The sequence below is a fragment of the Mirounga angustirostris genome, unplaced genomic scaffold (genome assembly GCF_029215605.1).
Source record: "Mirounga angustirostris isolate CCGP_5_RB_7025 unplaced genomic scaffold, mMirAng1.0.hap1 SCAF_8, whole genome shotgun sequence".
Lineage (NCBI taxonomy): Eukaryota > Metazoa > Chordata > Mammalia > Carnivora > Phocidae > Mirounga > Mirounga angustirostris.
In genome coordinates this window covers 3,522,533-3,535,228 of record NW_026991716.1, presented here as the reverse complement: position 1 = coordinate 3,535,228, position 12,696 = coordinate 3,522,533, and the positions used below count along the sequence as shown (strand labels likewise).

Here is a 12,696-nt window from a genome sequence, read left to right as displayed (position 1 = left end):
GGATGAAGGTCACAGTAATTATCTGTCTGGTCAGTGATTTATTCAAACTACCTCAGGCTAGTTGTGTTTAGTTTATTTCTCATTCAAACCTGAATAGCTTGACATGGTTTCAGAAAAACAAAAGAAAACAACTTTAGTGCTTTGTTTTCTGATTTACTTGATTTTAACATTTTAGTACACCATTACATATTCTTTTTCTTCTTTTTAAAATATTTATTTATTTGAAAGCGAGAAAGAGAGAGAGAGCATAAGCAGAGGCAGAGGGAGAAGCAGGCTCCCACTGAGCGGGGAGCCCAATGTGGGACTCGATCCCAGGACCCTGGGACCATGACTTAGCCGAAGACAGACGCTTAACTGACTGAGCCACCCAGGCATCCCACTATTACATATTCTTAAAGGAATAAACTTTTTTTTTAAGTAAGGAAGAGGCTTTTTAGATAGGGAAGAAGATGACCTCCACACTAGATTCTCGCTGGTTACTGAATGGCTCCTCTTTGGCTCTTTCCACGTGGAGAGTCATTAGCAGTGTAACTTGTACCTGAGATGATGGTTTGTTTCCCCTTGATTAAGGCGACCCACAGGAAGAGAATGTTGTGAACAGAATTTAAAAACTGAGAAGGGAAGGGAAGAAAGTGGAGACAGAGTGCTGGTGGAGGAACGTAGTAGGTATATGCCGGAGAGATTTGAACTCTGCCCACAGCAGAGCCCGGCTCACAGGTCCTGCTCATGCCCAGCTCTTCCATCCGAGGGACTCGGCTGGTGGCACAAGCCTGTGGCCTAAAACCATGGGTTGTGGTCATGGGTCCAAGTGGATCTGGCTTCTTCACCAAGGATGTGAGATTCAGCTTGCAGGTTCTCCCTTTCCCTGGCAGTGTGTGTCTGGACATGGGATCGTTCTGAGCCTGAGCCAGCTTGCTTCTAAAATCCCAGCACTGCCCACATCATTGTGTCATCATGACAAATAAATGGAATAAACGTATATAATCCTTTATTAAATGTAAATATTGTTCCTCAAAACTAATATTTTCATTTTATTAGCATTAACTCTATTTACTATATTGATACTTGCTTTTCTCTGTGTCTCCTGTTGCCCCTCCCTGACACTGAAATGGGGAAGGAAGAGAAAAACATCCCTAGAAATGGATACATATCACTCTTAGCTCCTCTAATTTGGGGAGATTTTTACTCATGTTTATTAAGGAGCAAGCACACTAATTTATAAATTCATATTCAAAAATTATTTTCTTAGTAGAAGTGACTTTTAGAAAGTCTGCTTTTGGGATGAGAGCTTCACATGGGTAAAGAGTGGCAGTGCCATTTTCAAAGGCACCAAAATGAGCCAGTATAACAGGTACAACAGGTGAGGAGGGAAAGGGGGCACAGATATTATGCCACATCCCCAGTATTTCCAGATGTGTTTCTCGCTCATATCATAGTCCATTGTGGGTGTGTCTGCTCAGGGGACCCCACAGTGGTCATTCAAAGACCCAGGCTGCTTTCCTCTGCGGCTCCTCTTTGGTCCTTGGAGTCCTATCCGGTCAGCTGGAGGTGCTGTGAAGCACTCAGACTCACACCGAGGAGGTTTGATGGGTCAGGTCTGACAGTGACATTAGCCAGAGCGTGGCCGAGTGGCTGCCTGTCTGCATGTGAACCTGAGAAACTCGTTCTGACAGTGTCGGTCAACAGGCAGGTGTGGCAGGAGGGCCCACAAGGGCTCCATACGCATCCGATGCCAGCTAGCTACTGCTTCTGCTGCCTCACCTCGCATAACCGTAGGGGAAAAGTATTCCCTAAAGGAAGATCCATCTGCAGAGAAGAATGAAAGAATATTGGACTGGGATTCAGGAAACCTGCCAGGGTCCAGGTCTAATGGCCACTAACTAGACTCCTCTCCACTGGAAGGAGTTTTACAGACTATCTCTTCGTTCTAGGGAATGTGAAGCCCAGGGCAAGTAACTGACTTGCCTTTGATCATCCTCTGAATGACTGTTCCATATCCTACAATGGCTTTGCTCTGCACGATCCGTCACCGTTCATTTGCCACAGTTTCTGACATGGTTCCAGTGATGAAACAAACCAACTCTAATGAATAAACACTAAGTCCTGGGGAATCAGTTGTCTCCACATGCTTCGAATTGCAGAATCACAGTATGACCAGGCTAGAAGGGATTTTGATGTCATCTTGCCGGTCCCTCATCAAGGACTTAAAAATCTCTGTGCAGCCAAAGTAGTTAGTGTTATATTAGTTTCGGGTATGAGGTATAGTGATTCAGCAATTCTGTACATTACTTAGTGTTCATCGTGATAAATGTGGTCTTAAACCCCTTCACGTATTATTCCATCCCCCCATCCCCTCCCTCTGGGAACCATCAGTTTGTTCTCCATAGTTAAGAGTCTGTTTTTTGGTTTGTCTCCTTTTTTCTTTGTTTTGTTTCTTAAATGAGTGAAATCATGTGGTATTTGTCTTCTTGGACTGACTTATTTCACTTAGCATTATACTCTCTAGCTCCATTCATGTCATTGCAAATGGCAAGATTTCATTCTTTTTAATGGCTGAGTAATAATTCTGTGGTATGCACTACACCTTCCATCCATCAAAGGACACTATGGCTGTTTCCATATCTTGGCTGTTGTAGATAATGCTGCTATAAACATAGGGGTGCATGTAACTTTTTGAATTACTGTTTTCATTTTCTTTGGGCAAATACCCAGTGGTGGAATTACTAGATTATGTGGTAATTCTTTTTTTTTTTTTTTTTTTTTCAATTTTTTGAGGAACCTCCATTCTCCACAGTGGCTGTACCAGTTTGCATTCCCACCAACGGTGCCCAAGGGTTCCTTTTTTCCCCACATCCTTGCCAACACTTGTTGCTTCTTGGGTTTTTGATTTTAACCATTCTGACAGGTGTAAGGTGATAACCCATTGTGGTTTTGATTTTCATTTCCCTGTGATGAGTGATGTTGAACATCTTCTCATATGTCTGCTGGCCATCTGTATGTCTTCTTTGGAGACTTGTCTGTTCATGTCTTCTGGATTATTTATTTGTTTTTGCTGTGTGGAGTTGTAGAAGTTTTTTATATACTTTGGATATTAACCCTTTATCAGATTTGTCATTTGCAACTATTTTCTCCCATTCCGTAGGTTGTCTTTTACTTTTGTTGATTATTTCCTTTGCTGTGCAGAAGCTTTTTATTTTGATGGTTTTGTTTCTCTTGCCTCAGAAGACATGTCTAGAAAAATGTTGCTGTGGCCAGTGTCATAGAAATTATTGTCTGTTCTCTCTTCTGGGATTTTTAGGGTTTTAAGTTTCACATGTAGGTCCTTAATGCATTTTGAGTTTACTTGTATGTATGGTATAAGAAAGTGGTCCAGTTTCATTCATTTGCATGTAGCCATCCAGTTTTCCCAACACCATTTGTTGAAGAGACTGTCTTTTTCTCATTGTATATTTTTGCCTCCTTTGTTGAAGATTAATTGACCATATAATCATGGGTTTATTTCTGGGCTCTCTATTCTGTTTCAATGATCTATGTGTCCTCTTTTGTGCCAGTACCATACTGTTTTGATCACTATAGCTTTGTAGTATATCTTGAAATCTGGGAATGTGTTATCTCCAGTTTTGTTGTTCTTTTTGAAGGTTGCTTTGGCTATTTGGGTTCTTTTCTGGTTCCATTCAAATTTTAGGATTGATTATTCTCATTCTGTGAAAAATGCTATTGGTATTTTGATAGGAATTACAGTAAGTCTGTGGATTGCTTTGGATAGTATTTTAACAATATATATATTTTTTCAATCCATGAGTACGGAATATCTTTCTCTTTGTGTCATCTTCAGTTTCTTTCATCAGTATTTTATAGTTTTTAGAGTACACATCTTTCACCTCATTGGTTAAGTTTATTCCTAGGTATTTTATTCTTTTTGTTGCAATTATAAATGGGACTGTTTCCTTAATTTCTCTTTTTGCTACTTTATTACTAGTGTATAGAAATGCAATGTATTTCTGTATATTAATTTTGTATCGCACGACCTTACTAAATTCACTCATCGGTACTACTAGTTTTTTGGTGGAGTCTTCTGGGTTTTTTCCTATATGTAGTCATGTTTAGTGAAAGTTTTACTTCTTCTTTACCAATTTGGATGCCTTTTATTTCTTTTTCTTGTCTGATTGCTGTGGCTAGGTCTTCCAGTACTATGTTGAGTAAAAGTGGTGAGAGTGGATGTATGCACTTTTTAATAGCTGTATCATCTGGGTAACTGGTAGTGGTCACTCTCAGGCAAGGCCTATAATCTTCTGTATTTGTAAGTGTATTTCAGACAGAGAAAAAGGGGGTACGTGCATCAAGAAATGTGAACATACCCCAAAGTCCTGGTATACTTGCTGTTACATCTCACTGTCCAGAAGTAAGCCATATTTCCAGCCCCAGGTACAAGAACATGAGAAGATAATGTGTTTCACTTGGTCAGTGGATACACCAAATTAAGTCACGGTTTGATATCGAGACTGGGTAGGCATGTGGCAGTTTCTCCTGTTACTTATTCAGTTGAGAAAGTTTCCTTCCTAGTTTGCTAATTTTTTTTCAGTGAATGAGGGTTTAATTTGATTGGTTTTTTTTTCTTCAGTATTTCTGGAAATTGATCATTTATTTTTCTCTTTTGTTTTGCTATTGTGAATCACAATAACAGACCTTTCTAATGGTACACCAGTCTTGGTAATAATTATGATACTCTTTTTTTTTTAATTCTAGTATGATTAACATATAGTGTTTATATTAGTTTCAGGTGTATATTCTTGCTTTGTTTTAATATACTGCTGGGCTTTGTTTACCATATTTTATTTGGGATTTTTTAAATTTATATGCGTAAATAAGAGAGACCTGTAGTTTTTCTTAATCTTGTCTAGACCATCCACCTACTTTGGGTTTCAAAATTACACTATCTTCATAAAATTAGTTCGGAAGGTCCCCTTTCCTCTTCTCTGGAACTGTTTGTATATAATGGAGATTTTCTGTTCTCCTGGGAAACCCTCTGGGCCTGATGTGTTGTTTGTGTGCAGGTGATGCTTATATGTAAGTTCCTCTCCTAGGGATTTGATTTCTTTTGTTACGGATCTAATCAGATTACCTAATTCTTCTTGAGACCATTTTGGCCATTGATATTTTTCTAGGATATCATCTACTTATCTAATTGTTCATTTAGTTGTTTGTAGAATTCTTAGAACTTTTTAATTTGAACCATAGCTGTGTCCCGTTTTTTTCCCTTTCTGATCTATTTTGCCTCTCCTAATTTTGCAAGGTTGTCTCTTTTATTAGTCTTTTTTTTTTTTTTTGGAAGAATCAGCTTTAGTTTTATTTGTCCTCTCAAATTCATCAATTTTTGTCCTTTTATTATATTTCCTTCATTTTACATCCTTTGGTTTCCTTATTTTCTGACTTTATTGCTTAGCTCTCACTTCTCCATGATTGTTACTGTCTAATGTATGCATGTAAGATTCCATGATTATTCAGCTCACTAATCAGCACTCTTTGGGTTTATGTGTTTAGAGTTACTAATAATACACTAATTGTCCTTCCTTCCTGCCCATCTCTCTCCATCCGGCCTATGGAGACATAAGAGATTTGGCAGCCACCTCGTCAGAATCCAGGTACACCACCCACAGTGTTTCCTTGGTGTGTTCATCTTCATAATCCTGACGGAGGGTGGTCTGAATTGTCATTAGTCCTCGTAATCACTGGCTCATCTTCTAAGCATTCACAAATTATCCTTTTAGCATGTATTCATACACCAGAGGTGCAAAATCTACCTTCTTGATTTGTCAAATACTGACAGCAGCCATTCTACTGCCCTATTTTCTTTGCAAAAGCCTTTCTCTGTGTGCAGGTGGAGCCCATTCCAGCTGGCTCAGGGATGGGATTTCTGCTCTCCCCTTCCAGTAACGACGCTACACTTTTTAGTCTGAAATTTATGCTCCTTGACAGAAAGACCAAAGTCAAATGGGATTTGGGCAACTTCTGATGTCTCTATGTCCCTTCCTTTCCATTTGCTAGCAACTGACCTAAAACAGCATGTGTGTTTAGCCTTGAACTGTTCAGACAAACTGTGTTTCCTTCTTGTGTTCGATATTTCTGCTGCTCTTCGTACAAGCCGCTTCTTAGTCCAACAGATGCATTTTAAACCACATCTCACTGAGGATCTCCCAGCGACTCTGGACTTCCTGTAACCTCTCTGCTCTCAGTGTCTTCATCTCTAAAATGACAGGGTTGGACTGGGGGATCTACCTCAAGGTCCATCCAGCCCTGAAAGCTGGCCCGTCCTGCATGAAAGCAGACTGCTTGCTGTGTGGAGCCCTGTCTGCTTCCATCTCTGAAACCCATTGATGTTCTCCCTGAGCCCTGAGAACTTTTTGTGCTCGCTCTGCATTCCATTTCAAAGCAAGAAGAAAGGAAAGGGTGTAAAGGAGAAATTTATGCTAGTAAAAAGTAATTTTTTTTTTCTCAAAATGGGAAAGAGAATTTGAGAGGGAACCTCTGAGGGGAAGCATGGGTCCGCTGGAAGGAAGCCCCGTGTTAGAACCAGATGTCCTGGGCTCATAATCCTTCTCATCCATCAGTCAGGGGAGCTGTGTGGGTACCTGTCACTCTCTGAGCCACAGTTTGATCTGTGACTAACCAAAGACTAAGATAAAACTATCTTTCCTTTTCAGTGCAGAGTAGATGTGAACATGGAATCAAGTGCAAGACACTTGTTACAAACGATCAAGCATTCAGCACACACAGGGAGCCGTTATTACCGTGGAGATCCCGGTCTCTATTAACATGCTAACACAGGCAACTTCTGTGCTACTTTTATCTTCTGTGATAAAAGTGAATCCGAGAGCTGCTTTCTCTCCCTAATTGAGTTATAGAACTTTGCTGATTCTCTGCTCTATTATAATGCATAGGAAAGCCTTGCTTTAATATATAGCACCATTCAGATGAGAGGTATAATTGTTATTATTCACATTTCATAGGAGTTCTTTTGTCTGTGACCTGTTACCTGCTCACTTTTCAGTATTTCACAAACATGAACTCAGACACACAGCTCATTTTCATAATGGAGATCTCCCAGTGAGTGAAGTGGATGATTGCTTAAAGCACATGATTGGCTTTTTCTTTAAGCAGTGCATATGCAGACATGGACATGAGCCAAATTCCCCCGGAGGCAACTTGACACTTGCAGATCAAAATTACAGAAAGCCCCTTCCCCACCACTCTGTGGCAGGACATTCAGACCAGATATCTCAACCACAGGAGAATTTGTCCTTGTGCCCAAAGGAATGGGCAAAATACGCACTCTTTCTCAAGGGCCCACAACCTATTGGTGTGAAATATTAATACACCATTGCAGACACAAATCAGACATGTGGCTGAGCTCACTGTGAGTTGTCCATTCAAAAAGAAATGCTAACTTGGTAAATGATTTCCTTATAGCTTCTCTCCTAAGACCCAAGCTTTCAAGTGTCTGCTGGATGCCTGACCCTGGGTTTCCCACAGCACTTCAAATGCTCGTCAGAAATTGGACTCATCATTGCTTTCCCCAAATCTGGTCTTTGAACTGTGTTCCCTAGAACCATGCTTCCCATTCTCCCAGCCTAGAAACTTCGACCTCATCGGAGGCACCTCAATTCTTTGTATTCTCACTTCTCCAGCCCTTAATTTGCTCCTTGTCTCCTCCAGATTAGACTAGACTATTCCAGGAATCTTTCTTTTGTGTTCCTGAACAGATTCCCCTACATACATTCCCTGGCGTCTCCAATATGTCCTTCATGCTGCCCTAGAATTATCTGAACAAAATTCAGGGTGGGCCATGCCCCTCTTTTGTGGGCTCCCTATCACCCACAAAGTAAATTCCACACTCTTCAGCATAAGATTTGAGGCTATTCACCATAGGTCCTTGTGTTATTAGTTGGGAAGTATTCGTTCAGCTAGAGATAACGAGAGATACACAACTAAACATGACTTAAATAGTGAGAAACACTGATTTTTCTTGACTCCCAGAAGTCTCAGGATCAAGGACTGGTTTATTCAGCAGCAAAGCACAAGCACCCAGGTGTTTTCTGCCCTTCTGCTCTGTCATCCAGCACATGTTGGCTTTTGCCCTCAGGCTTGTCCTCTCTTGAACCCCACGTGGGTGCTTTGGCTCCACCATCACATCCTCCCCCATATAACCATGCAGGAAAACTACATTCCTTCCTCTGCGGAAAACCTGCTAATGAGCCCCTAGCCGATCTCCCTTATATCTCACTGACCACAATTCTATCATACGCCATACCTACCAATCATGGGCAAAGAGAGAGAATTACGGTATTTGGCTTGTAGAAGTAAGTATTCACACCTTGAAATCAGGATTCTTCCCGCCAGAAAGGAAGGAAGTGGGGGAGGGGGTTTGGTTGCAGAGGCCCCTGTTAGGATCTGTCAGGGTCTGTACCCAGCACTTAATCCCACCCACACACCACTGGCCCCTGGCCACCGGAACGCTCTCCAGTCTCAGAACCTAGCCCGTGTTTCGTTTTCCCACGCACACTCTCTTCCCTTACCATCACCTGCAATTCCAGGCTGCACCTCGAGGGGCTCCGCGCAGCCTGGTAGGGCGAGCTGTTCGGGGCAGTGGGTCGCACGGAGCTGCCGCTAGGCTGTGCGTGTGTAGTGCATGCCTCGCCTTTGTTTCTGCGCCTGGCGCAGTCCTACGCGGGGCTCCCATTCCTGCAGACCGCAGGGGCCCCCAGTTAGCCGGTCGTGTCCTTCCCGTGGCCCTTATCACCGAGCGTGGACCGGGTCGTGATGTTTGCCGGATGATGCCGCCCGAGTTACCCTTCCCCGTGTTTGACTTGCAGGTCTGCGCCGCTAGCGTCGTCCCCCACGACGGTGAGCAGAACGGCCTCATGGGGAGAGTGGACGAAGGTGTGGATGAATTTTTCACCAAGAAGGTGACCAAAATGGATTCCAAGTGAGTTCAGAGCCATTCTGCTAATAGTACTGCTTCATGCACATTTAAATTACGAAGTTGCCATGAAACTTACCCTGCCAGGGCTTGTTTATCTTATTTTGTATGTATTACGTAGGATTGACTATTCTGATGGTTAGCAAAATGTGATCTCCAGGCCAGCGATCTCACTTGTCAACTGGGAACTTACTAGAAATGCAGATTCTCAAGCCGCTACCCCAGACACACCGAATCAGAAACGGGATGTGGGGCCCAGCAGTCTGTACTTTAATAAGCCTTCCAGGGTAAACTGAGGCATGCTCAAGTTTGAGAACCATTGTGCCGTTCTAAAATAGAACACACCCAGGTATTTTTTTAGGGCTTTACCACCGGCACCTGGATGACTCTATTCCAGAGTGGTGAACTTTGAGAGCTGACATTACTTATTTCTAGATTCTCCTCACTCAGAATTTGGTGGTGGGTGGGGGGGGTGGGGAGGGCTGTATCACTGCTAAAATGTCACGGCTTCAACAGACAGTGTCAACATGAAGTTGTCTTATTTTCTTATTCGTAAGTGGTATTTCCTTAAAAGACAGCCCTTTTATGAACTTCTTTTGACAGCTGTTTAACCTGGAACACTTCCAGCATTAAGCAGGATTTGTACCGAGTTATTTAATCCCCAACCAAAAGGCAGATCTATCCCCAAATACACTCTGAACGTGGATTTGTGTCTGAAGTATTCTTCACCTGGGGATAGCAAATTCAGGAATGAACTGAAACCATAGCGATAAGCCGAGGGTGGGAGGGTGGACAGGCCAGCACACGTAGGGAAGAAACTGGTCCATTCCATAGATTGATGGGCCTTATCTTGCCTCAGCAGGATGGTGAGGTGGAAATAAGTGAAGTTTTTATATCCATACCAGTATAACTCACCGCACGTTAGAAGCTTCAGGACCCAATTATTTGTCTTCTTTGACACTGGCCTTGAAGCTTGGCATCCGAGGAAAGATTCCATGCTCCCATTCTTCAAGAACAAACCTCAATGTCATTTATTCTCTGAAGCTGTCTCAGGACTGCTCTGTCCCCACCCCCCAGATTAATTGCTCTTTCTCTGCTGCTGACTCAAAGTTGTTGTTTTTTTTTTTTCATCCTCTGCATGCATCTGTTAGGGCACACATAATCCTCTGAGCATTTCTTCTGTTTTAAATTTTTTTACGGTGTGGGGAATGGACGGATGTACTCTCAGTGTAAAAGATTCAGGCAGTCCCGATATGCAAACATAAACAGAACGAAATGGCAATGTCCCCTTTTAATGTTGTGCTCGCAAGTCATTTGTCCCCAGAGAATGCTTGTTTGTTCTTCAGAAGCATCCCCCAGGTCTTACTGTTCATTATAACTTGAGTGTCTGACACAGGCCTGTAATATATAGTCTGTCTTCAGTCACAGTTGGTTGAATGAATTTAGACGGTCTTGCCCTGTATCCCCACAAACTACAGACACCACTGGGGGCTCACCTCCTCCTAAATTTCAGAAGTTGGTATGTTGTTAGTGGAAGGTGTATGCATGCTTGGTCTGCCCCCGTGTGATTTCCTGCATCCTTATGATGCCTTCTTCTGTGACGGGCTCTGGAGGAAAGTTAGGCGAGTTTTAGAAGGTATAAAATCCACTTTCTACAAAGATACTGCTCTGGGAGTATGTTTCAGTGCACAAATAATAGAACTAGAAATCAATTTTCATCAAATAATGATGGAATCTACTAGAAGTTTTGATTTTTTTTTTTTCATTTCTTTTTTGTTATATAAAAACAGACTGTCAGTTTGATGTGTAAAGGGCTAGGCACGGGTAAAATCTGCCAGTTGTATGAAGAACATTTGCAAATCAAAGTTATAAATGCTCCTAGTTTAAAACACCAGATGTTCTACAAGGCTCTTACCAAAAAACCCAAAAAGCAAACTATTGTTTCTTTCCCCACTCCCTATTCCCCAGAGGCAATTAATTCCTATGCCTTTAGCTATTTATTTTTTATTTATGCTTCCATATTCTTTAATAACATTTTTTGCTATTTCCTGTTTTTCAGATTTAGATAGCAAGCATGACTGTTAGCTCCTCACTGTAGAGGATGATAATTTAGCTCTGATACATTGTGACCCTACTGCCCACCACACTCTCTCTCTCTCTCTCTTCCATGTGAATATTCATGACTGAGTTACACCATCTTTGGGTTTGCTCTCCTTTACAGCCTCTTAGGTTCCCTGCAGTTAATAATCATCCCCTTCCCATTTGCTGACTTTTCCGTATTCCTGTCCCTGCCATATCCCATACCTCTCCAAGAAAGGCATAAATCTCCTCCACATTTGTTCACGTATCCTCCGTGTCATCTCCTGCGACAGACAGACCTATCCTTCGCTGCTGCCTGACTGACTGCGTGTGGCATCTGGGCCCATTTCCCTGCCGTCACCCCCGCCACCTCCCGTCTCTTTCTACTGGGGGCTTCCCTTGGCCACATGCCTGTGTCCTTTTCCTGTTTCCTTTGGCCTGTGTTTTCTCCTTCCTCCTTTGACTCCCTTGTTTTGGTGAACGACCTCCTCCGGTTGCATCCTGAGAAGGGCCGCTTGGGAGGGGAGCATCTGAGACTTGTAGATCTTTTGTTTTGATTAACAGTGTAACTACGTATAGAATTCTCGATTGAATCCATCTTACTTTAGAATTTTCAAAACCTGGTCCCATTCCCTTCTAGCTTCTAGTGTTGCTATAAGAATCTGTCTGTCGGGGAGCGAGAATACCCTGTCCCCTTCAAGATCCTTCTAGCTGGACTAAGAATCAAATTGACATGAGAAAGATTAACAGGAGAGAATCAAATATAATAGTGTATGTATAGGGAAGCCACACAGAGGGGAAATTCCAAAGTCAGTCCGGCAAAATGAGGCACGTATGTCATTTTGGACTAAGGAGATGGCGACAGGGGTCGGGACTTCAATGGGAAGGAATGCAGTTCTCAGGAAGAGTAAATGTTTGCTTCACAAGTGTCTGCTGAGCCACTCAGACAAGGGGACATAGAGGCCTGGTCCGACAGGCCTTGCTAGGTTCTGCACCACCTAGCGCTCCTGGTTCGTAGCGTAATGTAGTTCTCGGTGCCCACAGCTCTCTTCCTGGAGGAGCTCCTCTATCTAAATTCTTTTAGGCAGTCGAGGGGGGATGTGAGGAGCTTTTTCCTGAATTGGCTGGGTTTTGATGACTTGTTCACTCAAAATAATCTTCATGCCAAAGCAGCCCATCTTGAGGCAGCCTGGCCTTGGCCCGTACAAATGCAATGTTGTCATGAGCCTGCCCTGATCCTTTGTTACTTGTTTTTGTTTTTACTCTTTTTCTGGAAAGTGTTTGGGATTTTTCTCTTTGTTCCCAGAAATTTATGATGATTGGCTCTGGGTGGGTTTGCTTTGTTTTGTTTTGTTTTTTTGTTTGAACCCCTTTGCTAGGCACTAATGAGCCATTTCAATCTGAAAATTCATGTGCTTTGGTTCTGGGATTTTTCCGGAATTATTTTTTTCATAATTTCTTCTCTTCCTTTTTCTCTGTACTCTTTCTCTAAAACATCCATTATTCAAATTATGTGTTTTCTCTATGAATCCCTAGTTTTTATTTTGTTTTGTTTCTATCTTTCTCTCTCATTTTCTCATTCTTTCTGTTACCCTATTCCTTGTCATCTGGCAGATTTCCTCAGCTATATCTTCCAACCT

General features: G+C 42.3%; 1 protein-coding gene across 6 annotated transcripts in view; it reads left to right on the top strand.

The window, feature by feature from the left end:
* The window catches only part of CARMIL1 (capping protein regulator and myosin 1 linker 1), a 307,660-nt gene that overhangs the window by 270,676 nt on the left and 24,288 nt on the right, over positions 1–12,696 (top strand). For all 6 annotated transcript variants that reach the window (XM_064597073.1, XM_064597072.1, XM_064597074.1 and 3 more), the window contains exon 32: positions 8,871–8,983. In XM_064597073.1, the coding sequence (XP_064453143.1) occupies positions 8,871–8,983 (113 nt within the window). The remainder of the gene's footprint in view (positions 1–8,870; positions 8,984–12,696) is intronic.